This window comes from Alexandromys fortis, unplaced genomic scaffold (genome assembly GCF_014885135.2).
Source record: "Alexandromys fortis isolate MF-2015 unplaced genomic scaffold, M_Fortis_MF-2015_v1.1 scaffold_48, whole genome shotgun sequence".
In the NCBI taxonomy this organism is placed as follows: domain Eukaryota; kingdom Metazoa; phylum Chordata; class Mammalia; order Rodentia; family Cricetidae; genus Alexandromys; species Alexandromys fortis.
Genome location: NW_026067947.1, coordinates 10,281,180 through 10,305,650, shown reverse-complemented (window position 1 = coordinate 10,305,650; position 24,471 = coordinate 10,281,180). Strand labels below are relative to the sequence as shown.

General features: G+C 37.9%; 1 protein-coding gene across 3 annotated transcripts in view; it reads right to left on the bottom strand.

Annotated features, from left to right (window-relative positions):
- Positions 1–24,471, bottom strand: part of LOC126506109 (contactin-4) — a 997,903-nt gene that overhangs the window by 163,541 nt on the left and 809,891 nt on the right. For all 3 annotated transcript variants that reach the window (XM_050149411.1, XM_050149413.1, XM_050149412.1), the window contains 2 exons: positions 20,688–20,824; positions 18,883–19,012 (listed from right to left, as the gene is read on the bottom strand). In XM_050149411.1, coding sequence (XP_050005368.1) covers positions 18,883–19,012; positions 20,688–20,824 — 267 coding nt within the window. The remainder of the gene's footprint in view (positions 1–18,882; positions 19,013–20,687; positions 20,825–24,471) is intronic.

The following is a 24,471-nucleotide window of genomic DNA, read 5'->3' as shown; positions in this document are numbered from 1 at the left end:
TGACTTCATTTAGAACATTTTTGCTCATGCATTCATTAGCACAGTACTTTAAATCATTCTTCTGTAATTCTTTAGTAGGATTTAAACCACCGATCGCTTTTTAACCTCCTTTGACCATCTACATAAAGATAAAAGGCCATTATGCATTATCAAAACTGTGTAACTGCATTGACCTTCTTATATCTGTCCAAATGCTATTTCATTGTACTTAACAATATGTCCTTAACTCTTGTATAAACCCACAACAAAAAATATATATTGCTACAATGCAATAAACACTCATTTTAAGTAACTTTATTTTCTGACAGAAGTGTTTGCTTAAAGAACAGAAGAGAGACTTTCAAGTGTGTCAGTATGAATTATAAAACTCCAGAGGTTAATAAAAGATAGTTCTTGCTCTTAGCTCCTGTTAGATCATTAATTGTCAGTTTATTTTTTAAGACAGGGCCTCATGCAACACAAGCTCTCTCTGAGATCATTACGTAGTTAAGGATGACCTTGAAATTCTAATCCCCCAGCCTTTATCTCCCCAGTGCTGGTGTTATAGGTGGTTATGAACATGCCCACTTTATGGGGTACTGGGGTTGGATTCCATGGCTTCATGCATACTAGACAAGGGTTCTACAAAATGAGCTGTGTCCGTAGTCCCGTGTCTGTAAAGCCCTGTAACCAAGAACTTCATATGAAGTAGATATTAAACTATATATGGTGTGTTGATAAATTTTGTAGAAAAGAACTTAGGAATTCATATCATTTCTTCCTCGTGATGTCTTTATCCTATGTCTTGGTCCTATACCCTTTCTTCCCTGATACTTTGGTTATAAATTACATCTTTAAATTCCAAGCCTTCACTTAGAACGCTTGAACATATAAAGAACATATAAAGAAGCAGATATAGCATATAATAAAAGAAATAGATAATGAATATCATCTGGGCTTTTCATACTCATAAATCATGTGAAGATAGAATATGTTCAATATCTTACTCAGAGAATCAATGTATCAAGGAACTTGGTTGTGGTGCCTATCAATTTCTACCTTTGTGGATTTCAACATGAAATCACTAAAGGCAGAACTGAGAAGAGCTTTGCAGGATTGGCTCCAGCCAGTAGGAACCAGAACTAGCACTCTGCTGAATTTTGTCCTTGTAAGCATTACAGTTTGGATGGAAAGGGATCCTTGTAGTCATGAGCCAAAAAAGTTACTGTAATTGCAGTAGCTTACAGCCTTCTTCCAAAGAAAGGTTTCCCCACTGTAACAAGGTTTCCCCAGTTGTTACAGTTCTGCTTCAGTTCCCCAGAGTGCAACAACTCTGCTCAGCTAGGGAAAGGTTTCCCCAGCAAAAGTGTTACAGTTCTGCCCGCTCTGCTCCATAGCAAAAAGTGGTTATTTCTCTGCTTCTCTCTAATCCTGTGAAAAAAAGGTTATCACCCAAACCTATTCCAAGAGATTTATTAGGAGGGAATAATCCAGGAGGGTGACTGCCTCTGCCAGGGTGGAAAAAGGCAGCAGAAAACTGAACAGGCACAGGGCTTATACATGACTTCTTGGGGTGAAGTTTTTCTAGGGTAATGATTTTCAGGGTGGCAATTGGTCGGATTTCAATTCCTGGGCAAGGACAAGCTCAGAGATTTGCTGGATTTTGTTGTGGGAGCTGCGGGCCTCTTCCCACAGCCTGGCTCCTGGCTGCCTGGCTAGCTTATGCTCCAAAATAACAACACATAAACTGTATTCATTTAAACACTGCTTGGCCCACTAGCTCTAGCCTCTTACGGGCTAATTCTCATATTTTGACTAACCCATTTTTAGTAATCTGTGTAGCATCAGTCTTACCAGGGAAGATTCAGCATGTCTGACCTGGCGGCTGGCTGCATTGTGTCTGCCCTGGAGAGGAGTGTGCATCTGCCTCACTGAGCAGCGGCTTGGCATCTGAGCTCACTTCCTCTTCCTCCCAGCATTCTGTTCTGTTTACTCCACCCACCTATGTTCTAACCCATCAGGGCCAAGCAGTTTCTTTATTAATTAACCAATGACCTTCCTCCATCAGGATTTTATGCTCAGGGACTGGTTGGTTTTGTGCTCAGGGATTGGGTGGTTTTCCTGCTCTGGGCTTGGTTGGATTCATGCTCTGTTGGTCAGGGGCAGATTTGGCTCTAGTTGCAGGGCCAAAATGTGTTTATTTCACTGGCCCTTTATAGCCTTTATGGTCTAGTTTTAAGACCAGGGTATGTTTTATTTTTTCTTCCCACTTTGGTTCCAGAGCCAAAGTGTGTTTCTTTGACTCTGGTTTCAGGGTCTGTGTGTATTTCTTTGGTTCTGGTTTCAGGGCCAGGGTGTGTTTCTTTCACTGGCTCTGGTTTCAGGGCCAGGGCGGGTTTCTTTGAATGACGATTTTACTCTATAGTCCAGTTACCACAAAGTACACACTTGGGGATTGGCAACTGGGTTCAGGGTACATGAACTCTGGGGCTTTCAGCTTGTTGAATCCAGGCCATACTTTGCAGCTGTAACATGGATTTTTTGTTGTGGTTGTTGTTTATTTTCTACGTCATATAGTGTTGAAAAGGCAAGAATATTGACACTTTCCCAGTTCATTCAATGGATTCACTTTATTCAGCAAATCTGTTTTCTAGACTTCATGAATCAAGGTATCACAGTGTTTTTAAGGGCTTCTGTTTCTATAGGAACATGTCACGATGCAAAAGAGCTGTATGTGGAACACCACAGAGATAGATTCCTGGCTATCATGCTCCTTCTACAAGGTTTCAGAAACAGTTGTGCTGGCATCCAGTTTATAATTTGTCCTTGGCCATGTTCATTTTCACTCACTCTTTATTAAGAACCACACGCCTTACTCAAAAGACAAATCAATTGTTTTAGGAGTCTCTAGGAGCCACAGTTTCTTCAGGGTAGAAAAATAACACAGGCTGTGGTCTTGTAATAAGTACTGAATACCTGGCAATTTTTTTCCTCTTTCTTTCTTTCTTTCTTTCTTTCTTTCTTTCTTTCTTTCTTTCTTTCTTTCTATCGAGTCTTGGCTTATGTTATGCTCATGGATAATGAAACTGGAAAGATAGACACATTGAACTTGGGTCATTACACCAAGTTCAAGCTTTGTCCTGCTTCTCCTGATTATATGAAGGAGAGAGCTACCTGCGGCAATGGCTTAGATTGACGATTAAATGGATCTACCCTCAAGATTCAGTGTTAATGACATCTCAGTTAACTCAGCATTAATCATATGAATGGGTGAATGGGGTTTATTAAGGTCATGAGTTCTTGAACACACTCGCTGTCTTAGGTACGATTTCTATTGCTGCGAAGAGACACTATGACTATGGCAACTCTTATAAGGAAGAAAATTAATTGAGGTGACTTGCTTACAGTTTCAGAAGTTCAGTCCATTGCCATAATATTGGGGATCATGGCTGCATGCAGGCAGGCATGGTGCTGGCTACATCTTGGCTTGAGGGCAATAGAAAGTCAACTGACTCACTGGGCAGTAGTCTGAGCATACGAAGCCTCAAAAGTCACTCCCATAGTGACACACTTTCTCCAACAAGGCCACGCCAACTCTAAAAAAGTCACACCTCCTAATAGTGCCACTCCCTATGAGATTATGGGGACCAATTACATTCAAACAACCACACCCACGATGAGTGGGACCTAGACATTTTACAAGTTTTGCTCCTAAATGTTTGCTTCCTGGAGCAAAATTAACACTAGCCGTCAGTAAAGACCCATAGCTCCAGGCTTTCCTACAGACCTGGAATCAGATGTTGAATTTAACATCTCAAAGAAATTCATATATGTAAAGATTAATATGTACTCCTATATCTTCTTTTTTTATAGTGGTAAGAAGCAAAGAACATGAAATTTACCGTCTTAGCTCCTTTCTGTATACATTAGTGTAAACTCCTTGTGATGGATCTCTAGCAGTTTTCATTTTGCAAAACTGATTTATAAACCCATTAATCAATGACTTCTTATCTTCCCTTCTTCCCTTCCATTTATACTACTGCTTCCATTAGTATAAATTTGACTTGTCTAGGTGCTTCATGTAACTGGAATCAACAGAATTTTCTTCATGTAACGATCTTATCTTATTTCATGTGTCCTCATGGTTCATCCATGTTGGAGTGCACATAAGTATTTTCTTCTCTTTAAGGCTGAGTAATATTTCACTGTATGTGCGCTGTATTTTATTATATGTCCATTCATGAACAATTAGATGGCTTCCATTTTCTGGCAACTATGATGATAATGGTGCAGTGATCATGAGTATACAAATACTTGTTTGGGATGCTGGTTTTATTATTTTGGATATATTCTAAGAGGGAGGCTTGTTGGGTCTTATGATAACCTCTAACTTTTCAGTGAGAAGCTATACTATTTTCTAAAGCTGTTGTAACCTTTTCATTCTCACCAATAGTTCATAGGCTACAATTCGTTGAACCCACTGATTCCCTATTCTGTTTTGGCCACTTTTAAAGGTTCCACTGTCCCCTTCTAGGATTGGCTATTTTCCCATACTTTGCCCCTCTTACTCTGTGTAGTGGTGTGTGCCATTCTATAGGATATGAGACAAAAATCTCATTGTGATTTTGATTTGTATTTCTTCATGAATTGTATCTTTGCTTACAAACATGTCTATTCAAGACCTTAGTCTGTTTTTAATTTTTTTTAGTTATGCACCTACCCCTTTATAGCTGAAACATCTCTCCTGTTCCCTTCATCTGTTTTTAATTGGTTTGTTTTTTGTTATTAAGTTGCAGGGGGTGTTTGTGTTCCCTAGGCAGTAATCCTTTACTAAAGATATGCAAATACACAATCTTCATCCCACATGTGGCGTTTTCACTGTTGTTTTCTTACATCTGTAGTTTTTGTTTGATGTTATTGCTATTAAGGCAGAACTCAAATTTATCCCTTTAAATGTGAATATCTAGTTCTTATAATACCACATTAAACTTTCTCTCTCTCTCTCTCTCTCTCTCTCTCTCTCTCTCTGTGTGTGTGTGTGTGTGTGTGTGTGTGTGTGTGTGTGTGTGCGTGTGTGTACAGACATGCTACAGAGTGCATTTGGAGGTTAGAAGTCAGAGGACAACTTTCATGAAATGATTTTCTCTTACCATCTTGTGAAATCCTTGGACTCAAACTCAGGATGTCAGACCTGTACATAAGTGACTCTATCTACTGAACCATCTTTCTAGGTCTTATTAGTTAAAAGGACTTTGTGTGAATGTGTATATGCCAGTCTGCTATGTTGTATTTGGGCACCATAATTGAAACTTATTTGGTCATGGATTCCATGGTTTGTATTCTGGGATATCCCCTCCCTCATACTGACCTATGATTCTATGTGCAGGGCACACTTATGGACACATGTCTTGCAGTCTGAAATCATGAGGCTTCCAATGCTGTTCTTTTCTAATATAATCTTAGCTATTTATGGCCCCCTTGAGATCTTATGGAATTTTTTCTTTAACAAAATACTTTTCACTGAGGTTTTCAAGTGACTTTATAGAAGTTGTTGACAGATCTGGGAAAAGTGTGGAGTCTCCCAATAAAAACAGGGAGTGTTTTCTTTGTGTATACATTTTTATCAGTTCTTTCAACAATATTATGTAGTTTCTAGGACATAAGTTTTTGTCCCCCCCTCTTGATTATTCCTAAATTAATTTCTCTTTGATACTATCATAGACAAGACTTCTCTTGATTTCCTTTTTGGATTGATCCCTTTTGGCAAACAGCAGTGTCGCTGAGTTCTTTGTATGTCTTTGGCAAACAGCAGTGTTGCTGAGTTCTTTGTATGTCTTGATTTTGCAGCCTGCAGCTTCCCTGAAATGATTTATTAGTTTCATAGACCTCTTCTGCTTTTGTAGCTGCTTCTGTGTTTCCACTATACGAGATCATGTCATATTCAAAGGTTTTGCTTTCTTTCTATTCCAAGTTGGAGGCCTTTACTGCTTTTTATCATCAAATTCTTCTGCCTAGGACTTTCGGCACTATGCTAAACAATAATGGTGATGGTGGGCATCCTTTCCTTCCTCCCAATCACAGGAGGCTTTCAAGATTCCAACAATGAGTGGGATGTTGGCAGGCTGTTTGGTATGTGGTTTCTATTCCACGGAGACAGGCTTTTTTTTTTTTTTTTTAGCCTTATTGTGAAGTATTCTTTTGTAAATTCCTAAGATGGTGTTGAATTTTGTCAATTGCTTTTCTTCATTGACTCAAATGAAATTTGGCACTTGTCTTCAGTCCTGCCATGTAGCATAAGATATAGGCAGATATTCACACCATGAACTCTAAGTTTTAGGTATAAATTCTGCGTGACTCTGGTGGAAAATCCTTCATGTTGACGAATTTGTCTGGCTGATGTCATGTGGAGAATATTTGTAGAACAGCAGATCATGGGGATGCACAGTATGAATGCCTGCTGCTCATAGTATCAAGCAGCTCAGGGATGGAGGCCGGCTATGTTTCCTTTCCTAAGATTCTGTGGAAGGTTTGAGCATAATTGGTGCAAATTCCTCTTTAAATGCTGGGTAGGATTCTCCATGGAGTCCTCTAGTCCTGGGTCTTTCTTTCTTGGGAGGCTTTAGCTAAGCCTTGTACTTTTTAAACTGGTTATAAATTATTCAATTATTCAAATTCACTACTTCTTTATCACTTAGCTGGGCAGGTAGTATGTGGCAATTAATCTGCTTCTTCTTAGGTATTAAACTGAAACATTATCTGTGTTATAGTTTGCAATATTTTATTTGTTATCTTTTATTTTGAGCCCTTTTCTTAGTCTAGATGAAGGTTTGCCAAATTTCTCAAACTTTTTAATGAATGAACTCTTCATTTTTACTTATATCTTTCCTGTTCTTTATTTTTGTGATGTGCTTTAATAATTATTATTTCCCTGTGAGTACTATTTTTGTTGTTGCTGTTTTGTTTAGTTTCTTTTCTAACTTTTTAGTTGTCAACCCAGGTTTCTGATTAGGTAACTTTTTTAAATTATTTATTACTATGAATTTACCTCTTACTACAACTCATGCTGCATAAATAAGTCTATATATTTTCAGTTCTCTCCAGATATTTTTCAAGTTCCCTTTCATTTCTTTCTACACATCAATGATGTAAGAATCAGATATTCTATTTTGACACATTTGTGGATTTTCCCAAAGTATTCAGTTCTTAATTATTTAGTTCTATTTTTATCCCATTGTGTACTGAGATGATGCTTTGCATTATTCTAACCTTTTTATGCCTGTTGAGATGCATTGCACATGGACTGTCTTATAGAATTTCCCAGCCCTGCTTGTGAAGAATGTTATGCAGAGTTGATTTGCAGGTGTCAGTTATGGTCAACTGGTATACTTTGTTCAGGCTTCCTGTTTTCTTCCTGTTCTTTTCCTACTTCTTTCCAAAACTTAAAGTAGGATACTAAAGGATTCTATAATCATTTTTCCCTCATTGCTTCATATTTTGTAAAGTTCTAATGCTTAAGCACACACACATATGTGCACATGCATGCACACACACACACCATCCTATGGTTGTGCATTGATCTTTTAACAATGATGTAATATTGTCTTCTGTTTCAGTTTTTTGATTGTCTTATCTGATGCACTATTTTTTATATTCCTTTAATGTAGGCATGTTTTGTTTACATGTATGCAATTGTGCCACATGTGTACCCTTGGAGGTCATAAGAAAGTATAGTGGGAATTCTAGGTGACTGTGAATCAACAAGTGGGTGGTGGGAATTGAATGCAAGTCCTCTGCTAGAGCAACAAGTGTTCTGAGTCACGTAGCCACCTCTCCAGCCCCTATATATAACTTCTTACAGATAGCCTATAGTTTGGATATTTAAAAATCCATTCAGCCAATTGTCTTTTAAATGTATTTCTAATTCATTTTATATTTAAGACAATTATTGACAGGGAAAGAATTGAAATTGTCATTTTGTGATTTTGTGTACATCTTTTACGTTTGTACCCATCTTTTCCTTTATATATTCTTCTGTGTTTCCTTGATTTTTTTTTAGTGGCATGTTTTCAGTTTTTGCTCATTTTCCTGTGTATTTTCCATAGGTATGTATATGATAAACACACATTATTTGTGCTCACCATTGCAATTATACAGCATATTTTAAAAGTAGAATTATTTATTTCAAACTTTCAACTTAAATTCCGTCCTAAATAGAAGGTTTTTCCCTATACAACCACTCTTACGTTGCAGATGAAAAATTATTTTTAAGAATATATACTAAAAATATAGATTTATATTTTCATTTTATACTTTTTTCTTTATAAATATTAGAATTAAAATTACTTTTGCACCTATGTCATATTATTAAAATACTACATTCATATATGTATACATCTCTACATGAGAGTTTGATTAAAATTTTCATGTCTTTTTCATCTTTCATTTTTAACTCAGAAGAGTTCCTGCAGGATTTATTGCAGGGCAAGAAAAACAACAACAACAAAAACCCCTATGAACTTTTGATTTTGTTGACCTTGGGAAGTCTTTATTTCTCCTTAGTTTTAAACAGAAAGTTTTGTTAGATATTGTATTTTTAGTCAGAAATATTTTTCCAACATTTTTATTAGTTTATCTTAATTCTATTGGATTGAAAAATTCATGCTGAGAAGTCTACAAACAATCTTACAGATTCCTTTTCATACATGAGTTATGCTACTTTTTTGGTGTATGAATAGTCTCTTTTTATTTCTTACTTTGGAAGTTTGGTTATCATGTGTCTAAGTGTATATCCATTTGGATTCACTCTAGGAGGGATTATTTGAACTTCTTGAATTGTTATATCCATTTCTCCTCCAAGATAGATTTCAGCCATCATTTATTCAAACTTGTTACTTAATGCTTTATTTTCTGAATGTCAGAATATATACATAATTCTGTTGGACTCTGTCACATAAATTTTGTAGGCTTTTTCACTTCATTATGTGTTTTGTTTCTTTGCCTCTCTTATTTCCAATGCTCTGTCTTTGAATTAAATTATTTCTTCTTCTTGGCTAAGTTGGCTGTGAAATTTTTCAACTCAGTTGCTGCAGTCTTCCTTTATCCCCAGAATCTATTCTTTTTCTTCATCTTCTATGTCTGTGATACTCTACTTTTATCCCATGTGTCACTTTATCAGTTTGATTTTTCTGCCTTAAAAAAATTATTAAGAATGAAAATTATGGTTAATTTGAATTATTTTTCTGGTAACTGATAAACCTCTTGTTCTTTAGCATTGGTTTCTAGATTTTTCAGCTGTTTCTTCAATAGACCATATTCCTGTAATTTTCTACAGAGGTTTGTAATTCCTGCTCAGTGCCTTCCCCGCTGTGTCTCTGAGAATGGCTTTGTCTTTTTCCAAGCTGTCAGTCAGCCAGGTAGCTGCTAGACCACCATAGTGCTGCTGAACAGCAGACTCTCATGTTGGACCAGGCCAAGAAGATGGGTAGTTTTGTTTTCAGTGGGCCTTACCCTCCAAGCCTTGTTTCTGTCAGCATTTAGATTTAAAGAAAATACACATCATTCCCGTTGGCAGCCCCGTTCCTTTCATGCCAAGCATAGTCACTATATTGAATGTTGCCTTCCACTCCTCCCCCAACTGTCTCCAGGTAAATGTCAGAAGTTAGGATTACTTTTTTGATGATGTCATGTAATGATGTTGGTGGGATGAGCAGAAAGGAGCTGACTCCTAGTGATTAAGCACTATGAATTTTTCTGTTATGATTTAACATGACTGGTTTCACCAATGACTAGAATACAGAAACATCTTCATTGTGTTAGGTAGCTAGATAGGTATATTAGCAACCATAAAGGCGTGAGAATACATCCTACCCTCACTTGTTAGCTTTGAACTCTACCCCATGTTTCCCTGGTAATAAGAGCAAGGGAAGATTCACAATTGCTCCTCTTGTGATTTAAAATGCTACTTGAAAAGCTGAGCATTTCAGGCCTTTGCTGAGGCCCATTAAAACAAAAGTATTTTCTGTGATCAAAGGATTGGAATCTGGGTTCGATCTCAGGTCCTGGGTAGAGATAGAACAGTCTGATCTACCTGTCAAATTAGAACTTTACATATCTCTTCCCTTAAGAGGTATTACAGGTGTGAATTACTTGGCCAGGAAACTATCCCTTAGAAGACTAATTCACCTTCAGACATGCTAAAGAGATGGGAGGAATAATTATCCCCTAAATAAGATTGTGTAATTATATGCCCAGCTCTCCTTCCAATGTAGTGGTTCACAGATCTTCATTGCTAAACCTTATCACTCTCCTAAGCTCTAACTCAAAAATAATAACTTCTCCTTTTTTCTTCTTTTTATCTCTTTTTGAGACACTGTCCCAAAGCTTACTGACCACCCATGTTGAACCTGTCTGCTTTGTTGGATCCTAATTCAAAAGAAATGTGAATCTCTCATCACTTTATCAATTTCCCTCTTCCTAAGCTGAGATTTAGTGCTTCCTTGCACTTTGGTTTATCTCACAAATGCCAATAAAATGGCCCCCAAACTTTCTTCTGCATCCATTTTGAAATTACTTTATTAATGAACTAGGAACACACAAAAGGGAATCCCAAATTTCACAGTACCAATTGTTTATAGAAACCTCACAATGGCAATTGCTCTGTGCATTGTAATTTGTATATCCAGTCAGGACAGAGAGTCTTTCTATTCTGTTGTTTTGCTACCTTTACTTCCCACTAGGAAAACTTAATAAATGTCAATTCTAATATACCCTAAGCCAGGCTACCAAAATGTAATTAATCTGTTATTAGAAGGAGCTAGAGAAGAAAATAATTATCTCATTTTGTTACATTTTCCCACCCAAGAGAATTGAGGGGGATAATGGTAAAATATATAGAGGAGTTAGTAAATTTAAAATATTACTGGAATAAAACAGAAGAAATAAAGGAAAACAATCTCACGGGGATTATATGAGAGAGATAAATTAGTCCTGAACTGTTGGAAGCCAAGGAAAACAAGGAAACACAGAGAGCAGATGAAAAAGACCCTTACTGGTTGGTGAAGATTCCGGTAATGTAATAAAACACTTGCACTTTTCTTTCTTAAACAAAAAGTCATTCATTTGAAGATCAATGTGTTAGGAATCTCTTTTTGTAAAACATTATAAATATCAACACAGATAATTGAAGGAGTAGGGCCTGCTTGTTTGTCCGAGCTGCCTGGCTAGCTTAGCCCCGAAATAACCACACAGAAATTGTATTAATTAAATAACTGCTTGGCTCATTAGCTCTAGTTTCTTATTGGCTACCTGTTACATCTTAATTTAACCCATTTCTATTAATCTGTCTATCACCATGAGGCTGTGGTCTACTAGCAAAGTTCTGGCATGTCTGCCCCTGGTGGTGGCTCCATATCGTCTCTCTGACTCTGCCCTTCTTCTCCCCAGCATTTATTTCCATCTTCCCTACCTACCTAAGTTCTGCCCTATCAACAGGCCAAAGCAGTTTGTTTATTCATTAACCAAGAAAAGCAACACAAAGACAGAAGGACCTCCCACACCACAACATGTAGCTGCTTTGCTCAGCTTTCACATGGTAGTTTGCCAGCTCATTTTTTCTACCTGTGTCCTATAGACACAGACCATCTAGCCACGATGGCAATCCATGATGCCTCATATTTCCCTTACACAAACAAATTCTGATATAGAATACTGATCTTAACCAAAGATTTACCAAGACAGAATATGCTCAGCTTTTAAAAAGGAAGCAAATGCTCTGTCCAGAACTGGAAGTATGTTCTTGACCAGAAATGACAACATGGTCTGGTTCCTTGATAGAAATGTGAATATTCATGTCTCATATCAGAAGCAGTATCCATAAATTCTGGGGGAGAGGGCAACAATATTTTGAATAGAATGTTATCTAAGTTATTTTGGTTCACAGTAAAGTTTGAAAACCAGGATTTTAGGCGAAATCCTATGGTATTTAGATCTGATCAGTAAGAACATTAGTTTACTAACTTTTGCATCTCATTGGAGTCATACTCAGATAGTTTTGAGGATTCTGGTACCTGGTTCTGGTTACAAAAGTTGAATTACCTGCCATGAGCACAGTGCAGCATCATAAGAAAGATCCCCTAGATTATTATAATGTGCAGAAAAATTGATAATCACAAAAATGACTCATAGTGTTGATTTTTGAGGCTATGTGTGTGTTTTTGCTTTGGAATAGTTAACAAGAGCAACTCTATATTGTTGTACAAACTTCCAAGTTTGAAAAAGGTACTTACAAAAGATTTCCTGGTCTTGACAGGGAGAAGGGTTAACAACATCCTCTTCTATCTGGCAAGTGTGAACTCAGTAACTTTGTAAATGTCTGAACTTTGATTCTGAGATCCAAGCATTTGCCTTACCTCTTTATGATGGTTGAGTTTCTGTAGTGGCATTTCTATTATATTTTAATAAATAAAGCCTGCCTGAAGATCTGAGAGCAAAACAGTCCCAGTGGTCAGCCTAACAGACCAAGTAATGGTAACACACACCTTTAATTCCAGTATCCATAATGACATGCACCTTTAATCCCAGTAGCCATACTAGTTGCCATAGAAACCAGGCAGTACATGCCCGCAATCTGAGTCCTAGAGAGGATTACAAGATGGGAGGAAGCAGTTCTCAAAAAACAATCTCATTCTGAGATTCCTGGAGGCAGGATCGCCGTTTTGGATTGAGGTTGAGGTAAAGAGCCAGTGGCTGGCTGTTTTGCTTTTTAGCTCTTCACAATCAACCCCAGTTTCTCTCTCTGAATTTTTATTAATTGTGCTTCAATGATGACGTGAGATGTCCTTCTGCATATGTGTTAGTATTATTGGTTGATGAATAAAGTTGTTTTGATCAATGGCTTAGCAGATGCCATGTATCTGCCTAAGGAGAAGGACACTGGAACCTTACTGGTAAGCCAAAGCCTCATGGCAATACATAGACTAATAGAAATGGGTTAATTTAAGGTATCAGAGCTAGTTAGGAATACTCTTGAGCCATTGGTCAAACAGTTTTGTAATTAATATGGTTTCTGTGTGATTATTTGGGTCTGGGAGGCCGGGAAACTACAGTACAGCCTGCATCTGCAAGTTTCTGTCTAGACAGTTGCATTTGGATAAGAAAGACATTTGTCCTCTCATTAGATGCTGCTCACACTCCTACATTTGATTATTTTGTAATCTGGCTCGGCGAGGCAGTTGCGAAATCAGGCTGAGATGCACTTGTGAAAGTCCCTCTGAAATAACTTTTAGTTTAGCCTTAATGGTTTTCTAATTTGGGAGCCAATCATCTGGATAAATGCCAAATTAACTGGATAATTGCTCAACCCTGCACCTCACTTTAATTGGACCATCGGTTACTTGATGTTTCTTGAGTGTCCTGTTAGGGTCAGATGTCCTTTTTCAAAGCAGGACAGGAGAATTCCCTCAGTGGCATCTCCTTAAAATATAATGTAATAGTGGTTGCCAGTATATATTTTATGTAACAGCTAGAAAAAAAAAGAATTTCTTCAGGACAGAGGCAGCTACAGTTTCATTTAAATCCTGGAAAATTCATGTCATATCCAAAGACTACTGAGTAGATGACTTTCTCACTGGTAGCTTTATCCTCTGCACAAGGCTAAGGTTCTCTAGTATATTAATTGCACTGCCCTTCATAGTCCAGGAAAATTGGACAAAGTACCAAAGTGTCTTGGTTGGCACAGAAACTGTTCTCTGTTTTCTGGCCTCTAGTACTATGAATGTTGGGCATTTGGCGCCTCCAAACTATTCTCTTCTATGGGAAATTAATGGGAAAAGAGATCTGCTCCATTCTATACCCTATCTCGCACCTAGGACCTCATATCTGCCTCCGGGAACTAACTGAAATGTTTACTTAAGTAAAACCAGCGTCCTTACCTCAAGGAAAAATAACTCTGAGATGTGATCTGTGTTGCAAAAATCCATCCTCTATATCACACCTGCGTTAAAGTTCGCTTAATGACGCCCTTATCTCTGCTCACTGCTTCTCCTTGCCTAGTCTTCTCATCTTACTGCCTTCCCCCGAAGAGCACTCCCTCAATGCTTAGAGCCTCTGCTCTAAGAATTTTGATATCCTCTATATCATAATGATCTACACTGTAGAAATATTCTACATCAAACATAACAAGGAGACACACATTTTGGAAATTCATTGAGCAATCCTTCCACTTTGTGACCATACGTAGAAGTTATTACATTAGGAGTGTAGACAGTTACTATTAGCTTTAAAATGATTTATTCAACAATCAAGTTTCCTGATTATTTCAGGATTTTGTTCACTTGAATTCTAATATATTTGCAGGAGTCAAAGAAAGGGATAGAATTATTTTTTATCATGCAGGGCTTATACACAGCACCTCAAGGAAGACCAGGGATTCTGACCGCCCAAGGAATATTACTATGAAGATACTAGTGGAAAAAAAAGACTTGGAGGATGGGTAGGATTGCTCAGTGGGTTATGCCACACTTGCCTCCACACATGATGACCTGAATCACACAGAAGAAATAAATGTAACTGTTACTTGAAACTTTTAAAATATTTGGTGAATTTTTTAAAAGTAAGTTATAATGAGTCCATTACAAACTAGGATATCTCTATGTAATTCTAACCCAAGGTAAAACCCTCTCTATGCCGTGTGAGCAAAGCATCCAATACCTTAATTATTTAGCAGTTTCAATCCATTAAAAATAGACATGTTACAAATACATTAAATATCCACATAGAACACATAAAGCCTGACCATGGGAAAAGCCTATTAAGTGCATACTTCCTAGTCATCTCTTATTCATGATGTTAGGGCTATTATCTAGCATTAAAGGGAATCTCCTTCATAGCACTGAGGAGTCCTAATAGTGTATCAATAGCCGAAGCCAACACACATTTTTTTCTTCTCCATTGAAAAGTACATAATTTCAGTTCTCACTGTCTCTTTAATATCAGTTTAAGCTCACAATTGTAATACAGGCAATGAGAATTAGAATATACAAGCCCAAAGAGTCAAACTATTATTATTCTGTAAGGAACAAAGTATCTTGTGGAACAAAAGACTGCTGTAGTTTACTCCAGCTAAGCAATATCTATCTATGTTGCATTTTTAAAGAACAAATGTTTTCTCCTTGAGTGAGACTTTAGGGAATCCCCAGTCAACACAGAAATGCCCTTAAATTAACTCAAACCACATAATGTGATAAATTTGCAAAGAAAAATGGGCTTTTAAGGATGGGATTGTAAATCTGTCCTTTAAGAGTTTCCGAAGCTGTTCATTAATACTATTTCAGTTTTATGTCTCCAGCTAAATTATGTCCATTTATGCTTTAGGTACATAAATCAATTGTTTGTAAGACATTCAGGATTCTATATTCAGAGGGAATCATCTTAGGTACCTTGTGATTTTAGGCCATTGTACTCTGCCCTGGCGTATTGGTCTTTTTTCTGTCTGTATTTGTCAAATCTGACTTGTTCAGGGCTCAGATGCTTAGTCCTGCCTATCACCCAAACTCCCCTCCCTGGGCTCCTACCAATCCTCCTGTTGCCAATGCCAGGCTGGCCCGTGTCTTTACTGAGATGCCACTATGGTACTCATGGTAAATGTGGCTGCAGTCAGGATGGCTAATTACTTCATAGGAGTTTTTATCTTCGTTCCTCAGGCTCTGACTGGAAGGTGCCTGTGCTTTCAGAAATCTTGACTTGAAGTTGTAGCACCCAAGTTAATGACATTACAAGGTGGGTATTTGGGACTATAACTATGCCTTGAAAATGAAGTATTCGTAAACTTCTCTGAGGCTCGCTGTACACAGCTTGTGTGGCTCTTTTAACTCTCAGTAATTTTGCTTCAAGACCCTGGTTTGGCCTAGAGAAAGCAAGAAGAGTAGCTGTGAAGACTTTTCCTTCCTTCCTTCCTTCCTTCCTTCCTTCCTTCCTTCCTTCCTTCCTTCCTTCCTTCCTTCCTTCCTTCCTTCCTTTGCAGAGGTTGGAAGATGTCAATTTGAGATTGATATACTTCTGGATGTAAGATCTACATGGTGGTCATGGAGGACAGTCTTAAGTGGGAGAGTCAGGACTTAGAGACGAGAAAGGCTATTGGTTATGCAAATTGCTCTCATTCTCTGCTCTTTTCCTCATATTCCTTAGATTATGGCCAGTCAAAAACTATTACATATACCTTCTCAGTAAGGTGATGGTGAGCTGGGTGGTGGCGGCACATGCCTTTAATCCCAGCACTTGAGAGGCAAAGGCAGGTGGATCTCTATGAGTTTGATGCCAGCCTGATCTACAGAGAGAGTTCCAGGACAGGATCCAAAGCTATAGAGAAATCCTGTCTTGGATAACTAAAAAAAAAAAAAAAAAAAAATGGTGCTGGTGAAATAGTTTATAATTGTTTTGGTGCTTTTAGGGCCTTATATTACCTTTCTAGTAATAGTAGCTAAATTTAAAATCTTTCTATGGATATATGCTTTCCTGGACTTAAAAAAACACCCATATAATAGATTAACCAATTATTTAATCATGTATTTGCTTGCACATGAATCTGTTTTCTGAAAGTATATCTTAAATCCCTTTTTATTGAATACCTATTATATACTTATTCAGCCCTGAGGATACAATTATGAGCTTTGGCATCATAAGAGTTTAAAATGCAGTGGGGGAAAAAGGAATGATCTTATCAAAGTATAATATACTCCTGGCCCTGTCTCCTTTCATCGCCTGATGAAGGTTAATATTCAGGAGGATGCCTATATGTTTTTCTTTGGGTTCTCCTTCTTATTTAGCTTCTCTAAGAACCCGAATTATAGGCTCAATGTCCTTTATTTATGGCTAGAAACTAAATATGAATGAGTACATCCCATGTTCCTCTTTTTGGGTCTGGCTTACCTCACTCAGGATAGTGTTTTCTATTTCCATCCATTTGCCTGCAAACTTCAAAAAGTCCTTGTTTTTTACTGCTGAGTAGTACTCTAATATGTATATATTCCATACATTAGAGCACCGGACTGAAATCTCAAGGTCCAAATCAGGAGCACAAGGAGAGAGAGAGCACGAGCAAGGAACTCAGGACCGCGAGGGGTGCACCCACACACTGAGACAATGGGGATGTCCTATCGGGAACTCACCAAGGCCAGCTGACCTGGGTCTGAAAAAGCCTGGGTTAAAACCGGTCTCGCTGAACATAGCAGACAATGAGGACTACTGAGACCCCAAGAACAATGGCAATGGGTTTTTGATATTACTGCACCTATTGGTTTTGTGGGAGCCTAGGCAGTTTGGATTTCTCTTTGGGCTGACGAGGGGGGGACTTGATTGGGGGAGGGGGAGGGAAAGGGAAGGCGGCTGTGGGGAAGACAGAAATCTTTAATTAATTAATAAAGAAATAAATAAATTAAAAAAATATACTCCTGGCCTCTGTTATTAAGGATACAAATAACAGTCAACACAAAAATCAGTAATTGGAGGGGTGCTCCAGGTAGAGAGCCTGCAGTCATTACATGAGGAAGCCATCTTGGGGTTTGGAGAATGGGACAGAAAGCCCTGCAGCCAGGAGCAGTGTGTTCCATTGACCTGGGGGAAAACTGCATCCACAGCACCAAGTACAACACCAAAGAACACAGTTGGCATTTGATAAGCACCAAAGGAATATAAGATAAATGAAGGTATTAAGTGAATAAAGAAGTTGAGAGATTGTCTCAGAAAATACATTGGTGAGGGATTGGTGAGTTAAGCCATTAATAATTAAAGGCAAAAACAATGAGAAAGATAGGATGGTGGATATGTAGATCAGAGACGTCAGTTCCAAAGGGAAGACAGAGAAACATCAGCAGACCACTAGCACACCTTCTGGAAAGTTCAGAAATGGAAGAACATGGTCACTCTGCAAGATGTTCAAATTAGCCTTTCCAAACCAACTCAGCTCTACTCCCTCCAAGCTGAAGTTGCACCAATTCAGAACAATCACAGCAGATCCATTTCTGAAACCTAATTCAGTTAGGAAGGTCTGGAGAGGGATTAAAAACGAGTGCCAAGGGAGCTGTGCTAGCCGCTGTAAGCATAGAGGAGGCCCACTTAGAAAGTGGTCTCTTCCAATCGCTTGAAGGCTATGTGACTTGTTTCTAGAACTTCCTCAAACCTTAAGATATCTTGATACATTATCTAGGAATGAGTATTTATGGTTGGCAAATTTACTTATTACTTTAGTCACTTAAAGAGTTGTGGGTTTTAACCAGACTCAAAAAGAGGAATATGGTATGTACTCACTCATAAGTGGATTCTAGCCATAAACAAAGGACATTGAGCCTATAATTCGGGATCCTACAGAAGCTAAATAAGAAGGTGAACCCAAAGAAAAACATGTGTTTATTCTCCTGGATATTGGAGGTAGACAAGATTGCCGGACAAAAGTGGGGAGCACGGGGTGGGGGGAGGGGAGAGGGAGGAAAGAGAAGGGAGAAGGGGAGGATAGGGGAGAGCTTGGGAGAATGGGATGGCTGAGATGGAGGAAGAGTGGATATGGGAGCAGGGAAGAAGATATCTTAATTAAGGGAGACATTTTTGGGTTGACAAGAGACTTGGCTCTAGAGGGGTTCCTGGGTGTCCAAGGAGATGTCCCCAGCTAGGTTTTTGGGAAGAAAAGGAGAGGTTGCCTGAACTGGCCTTATCCCATAGCCACACTGATGAATATCTTGCATATCACCATAGAACCTTCATCCAGTGATGGATGGAGATAGAGACAGAGAACCACATTAGAGCACTGGACTGAGCTCCCAAGGTCCAGATGAAGAGCAGAAGGAGGGAGAAAAAAAAAAGAGTTGTGGGTTTTTTTCCCCTTATTTTTTTTTTCTTTCCACTTTAAGGACTCACCTATTACACTAAGCTCAGCGCTGGAAAAGATAACTCCGTGTTTGTTCTCTGCCACACACTGGTACATGCCAGCATCTGAGAGATTCACTATTGTTATGTTGAGTGTTCCTTGCTCGATATGTATTCTGTCCTGTGAAAGAAAAGAGGAGTAAATAGTGACCTTCTACAGCTGAGAGCTTAGGGCAATTTTGCTACATGCTACGTCAAAAGGGCCTAACGGGAGGAAAATAGTCATCATACAAGCAATTTACATTAACATGATCTGCTTATCTGTCAAGTAAATCAGGGCCAGGTCAGATGGCAAGTGGAACCAGTAGCAGATCAGTTGGTAAATGGAATTTAAATTGTAGGATTCTCTTGCATTCGTGTTGATTTAATAGTGAAGTCATTCAGATGAATATGCCCTATAAATAAGTGGACTTGCCCTTGAAAGATGAAGAGCAGCTTCTAATCTATGACATTATGTTAACTGGGGAAAGGGGGAGAATATACAATCAAATTTATCATTTAGAGTTTAGACTTCTTAAGTCCTTTAAGGGCTTATAAGTTATTATCTCAGACGGTCTTACACAAATTTTTAGTGCCTGATGAGTTGACCAGAAAAGAGTAAGAACTAATTCAATATTCTACCAGGCATGGTGATGACACATGCCTTTAATCTTTGCACTAGGCTGCAGAGACAGAGAAGTCTCTTGAGTTTGAGGACAGGATGATCTATATAGTGAGTTTTTGGCTAGCCAGAGACATAGAAGAAAACGTATTTCTAAATGAATCACTGTTCAAATGCTTGATTGCTGTCATTGTGATTATTTACACTTAAATGATCTGCTACTAATCAAGGTGGCAGAATCAAAGATAGTAAGTATATGTGACAAGAGAACCTTCTTGTGTGTCATATTGAAGTCATGCAATTTTAGTGTCAAGCTATATTTCATTAAGAATTTACCCCCTCTTTCACACACACACACACACACACACACAAGTGAACACAAAAACTTAGAGTAAAAAGTTTTGTCTTCTTAAAAACTGCTGTCTAGCTGAATGGATATTTTATTAGACTTTGATTAAGGCATCCTTAGCCCTCACATTTCATAAAGAGGGAAATGCAAGTGACTGGAAACCTGCACACTAGCAATTTGTTGACTTTTGTAACAGAGGGAATGATAAATAAGAGGAGCCTTCCAGAGAATTGAGGGTGACCATGAGATTGGGGTTATCAGAAGAAATTATTCCCTTTATCAGTTGCCCAGGGCAGACAGTTTTTCTTTCCTAGGTTGACTATGCAGGAAAGAAATCTGAGCATGAAAACTGGCTCTCAATGTGGATGCTGAAGAAAATGCTAAATTCCAGGTAACATTTGATATTTCATAGGCAAAACACAATAAAGAAAATTGAATTGGACATCATTGTTCCTCCGATTTCTTTTTGAGAGTCACATTGCGTTTTGATGGTCATCCTTGTGACTTTCCAATACTCTTTCTCTTGAAGTAGATGCTGTGATGTCTCCTTCTACATATCTTAGCAAAGTCATAAAAAGTCCAAGCATTCTGTGCGGCTTTCTTAGCGTAGAGCTACTACAGTGTTAATCTGTGCTACAAAGGTCTGCTATAGAAGTTTAACAAGATTTATTTATAATTTTTATTCTATCAACCTATTCACTTGGACTTTTTATACCATTAATGGAATTTTGTTGCTTATTATTTTGAAAACAACTCAACAGTTTTCTGTTTCCATAGCAACAAGGCCACATTAAACGCTGCATTATATTAAGACACAATTGCCACAATTACCACCGATTTACTTACCCGTGTTAACAGTGGGTCGCCATTTTTTAGCCACCTGTAGGTAGGCTTGGGCCTCCCATTTGCTTTGCATTCCCAGAAGACACTCTCTTCCATAGCCACATGGATATCATCTATTTTTTGAACCCAGTTAGGTTGAGCTAAAAGAGTACAAAAAACAAGGAGGCATATATTCACTGCAGAGCCAATTTTTTTTTATTCTAAGCAATTTAACATTAAAATGGACTTTTAATCAAATTCCTTTTCCAAATGACATACAAATAAGGGCAAGAAGACATTTAAGGAGAGTGTATACCCTTTCTGAGCACCGTGTTTCTGAGCCATATTCTTGACCTTTTTAATCACTGAAGGCAGAATTGACAGAACTTCTATTAACAATGGGTTAAATGATTCTTGTCACTTAAGAATTGCTATTATTTTGCTTTTAATATGAGAAAACTTTAAGGATCACTGAACCACCTTTGGACGAGGTCATGAATTCCTACGTACACGTTCCCACGATTCCCTTTCATTAAAAAGTAACTAGGTGACTAGGTTCCTTCCAGTTGGTTGCTAGTGAAAGTAGAAAGGGAACCCTCAGACACTTGTCCTAGAGCCTTGCCCATTTGACTGGAAAGTGGTTAAAAAAAAAAAACAACTTTAATGGGCTAGGAAATATTTTGGCCCTTGAATAATATTGCAATGCAAAGCAATGCAGTGGTGAGGGCAACTTGTTCATGTTTGAAAAGATGAACTTGAGATAGTTGAACTTACTTAAACCATTGCATACTGAGTTTTCTTCCATTAAAACAGTTTAACTCACCTCTTACTAACGTATTTCATTCCCATAGGTTACATAGACACATTTTGTAGCCCTTATATGCCCATGATGAATAATTGTTGTTATTTAAAATAATAATAATGATAACTACTACTACTACTAATATTGTCATCTATTATTGTAATTGAAGAAAGTTAGCTGTATGATCCTTAAAGTCAACATCTTTGAGTGAGTCTTGGATTTACCAAGCTCTTTTAGAAAATCAAATTCTACCCCCAGTTTCACAAGGAAATTCAAAGAAGCATTTAATTATCACATTTCATAATACTGAATACTACCCCAATCATTCACATTTTACCATGGTTTTCATGCTTCCATTTAAGGCATATTTTGTTATTCTATACATTATAGAATAGCCAATATTTCATGAAAATATTTATACATATCAGTTCTTGCCTACAGTACAGTTAATGCTTTTGTCTTCTCAGCTATATTTATTGGTAGAAGACTTTTTCTAAAAGTCCTGTGGAAAATCACCACAGCTATGATTTGAGGACTTACCCATTTATGGGGCATTTCTACAGGGTAATAACTCCTGATGTTAACTTAATAACCAGAGTTGATACCATTATTAATCAGAAGATATTACTTAATATTCTTAACATGTCTTTTAGCAGACTTGACCTTTGTATACCCATTCAGTGAAGATACAAGTCATGGATAATTTAATTCAAAGGGAAATCGGTAATGTGAAGGCTAAGTTGTGTATCTTACCTTCTGAATAATAAACAAAATAGAAAAACACTCAGTAAGTCACTTAACCAGCAGAGGTCTCTAGGTCCTTGACTAAATGCTGTTTTCTTCTTTTCCATCCACAAGCAATTCCATGTTTTTCAAAGAGCAAAACACAATTTTGCAAACCCTCTCCTGATAGAGATGATGCATGGCTGCTTAAGAGGCGAGGCCAAAAGGGTCAACTTCAAAAAAACGTTACAACATCAACAAGCATTAGCTTGAATGAAGGGTTATAACCTGCATCTTTGAAAGAGCTGCAAGTTGGCTGCTGTCCTCTATCATCCTGCTGCTAATGGGAAGGGAAGCTCAAGGGGTAATATCTTCCCAGAGCTCTACTGGGAGATGCCAGTGTGCAGCTCCGTTAGGACTAATGGCTTAGCCTGCCAGATACACATTGAACCTGCAGCATATTCACCCCCTGCAGAGTCCGGGGGAACAAAGCAAACAAGAAAGGCACAGAAATCTGTGGAATATTAACAAGAGCAAACTTCTGAAAAAGAGTTTGGAAAGAAAAAGCAAAACAAGCAAGGACAAATGTAACTTGGAAGCAATGTCAAGTTGAAGTTAAAGCAGTAAACTTCATAAACACCTGCAGAGACAGATTTCAATGTCACCCGCTTCCAGCAACACTTGGGTTCATTCTTTTTAAACTATAGAAAGCTGGAAGCCAAACCTTGCCATCTCACAAAGGCGATGGGGAAGGAAAGGGGGGCTTTGAAAAGAGTTTGAATGACCTTACAAATTTCAAACTAATTAGATACTCTGAGGTCTCATTCTTTTTCTTGCAGTGGGGTCAAGGGGCTTGACAAAAATGGACAATTTGTCATGGCAGAGGTGACACTCACACCTAATTTGCTTAGTACTGAACTAATTGGGTGTCTGACAAGCGTCATCAGGTACTTTCTTTGCTTTCAAAATGAAATCTATTCAGAAGAGCTAAATTAACATAATCTAAATACACGCCTCTTAAAGTGAATAACTGCATAGAAACCCAGAAACCCAGGGAGGCGAAGAATTGGGTGGCTGGGAGAAGAGAGATAGTTTAACTGGTAAAGCATTGCCTATACACGCATGAAGATCTGACTTCAATGTTTAGGATCCACATATACAAATTGGGCATGGGGGCACATGGCTGCAATCCCAAAATAGGGAGGAGGAGAAAGGCATATTTCTGGGGTTCACTGGACAGCTAGTTTAACAGAATTAGATGCATGGATAGGCATAACTCTGGGGTTCACTAGATAACAAGTTTGCCAGTTTAACTAAATTGATGAAGTCTTGTCTTAAAATTCAAGATGGGTGGCACTTCTGATTCACACACACACATACACACACTCACATTCACACACAGATTAATCTGCTATATGAGGGCAAAGAATGAGATAGTTTATATTTTAATGTGCCATTTGATAATCTCCAGTTCAAAACCACACATCACCGCTGTCTTCAACCACATTTATGTTGGATGAATCACATCTATTATAATTGGGTGATTCTTCCTTTCTATACAAAGTCTAATGCTTGGTAGAAATGGTTCATAGGTGCTTATATGCTTTGGGGCCACCAAGTTAAAAATCTTTGCATTGCGAACATTTTGGCTTAGTGCATCTTAGAAAATACCATTTGTATAATGCATTAGAGTGGATGGTACTTCTCCTGTATTATCAAAATTCATGATAACTTTCAACTCCATGGCCTACACATCATCTCACTGAAGCCCACATGTAAGAATTGCTACTTTACAATGACTCCTTAATATTCTTTTCTAGAGCTCACACATCAAACAAAATTAAATAAACTCATATCAAAAAAGAAATTACTATTTTGATCTTTTGCATTCTTTTACATTTAAAACAGAAGAATCATTCCTAAGTCTCATCTCAAGACACAAGTTCAAATATAAGGTTAAATAGCTGTGCTGGGATTTGACCCTGTCATACTGTCCATCTTTTGACAGATGAACAATCTATTCATTTCAATCTTTTGTTCAATAACTGCCAGAAATGACCTAAATCAAGGTTTGTATATTCCAGCCACTGGAGTCATACAAGCCTCTTATCCAATAATAATTTCTATTTCAAGCAAATATAATTTGAACTTAAGGGGTCAAACAATTCTCAGACATATCTAGCTATTTTCATTCCCACAAACCAGAAATTTCTCACAAAAACAAGAGCAGGACTTGGTCGTAGACCTTAGAGTTTTATATATCTAAGAGAAATGGCATAGGCA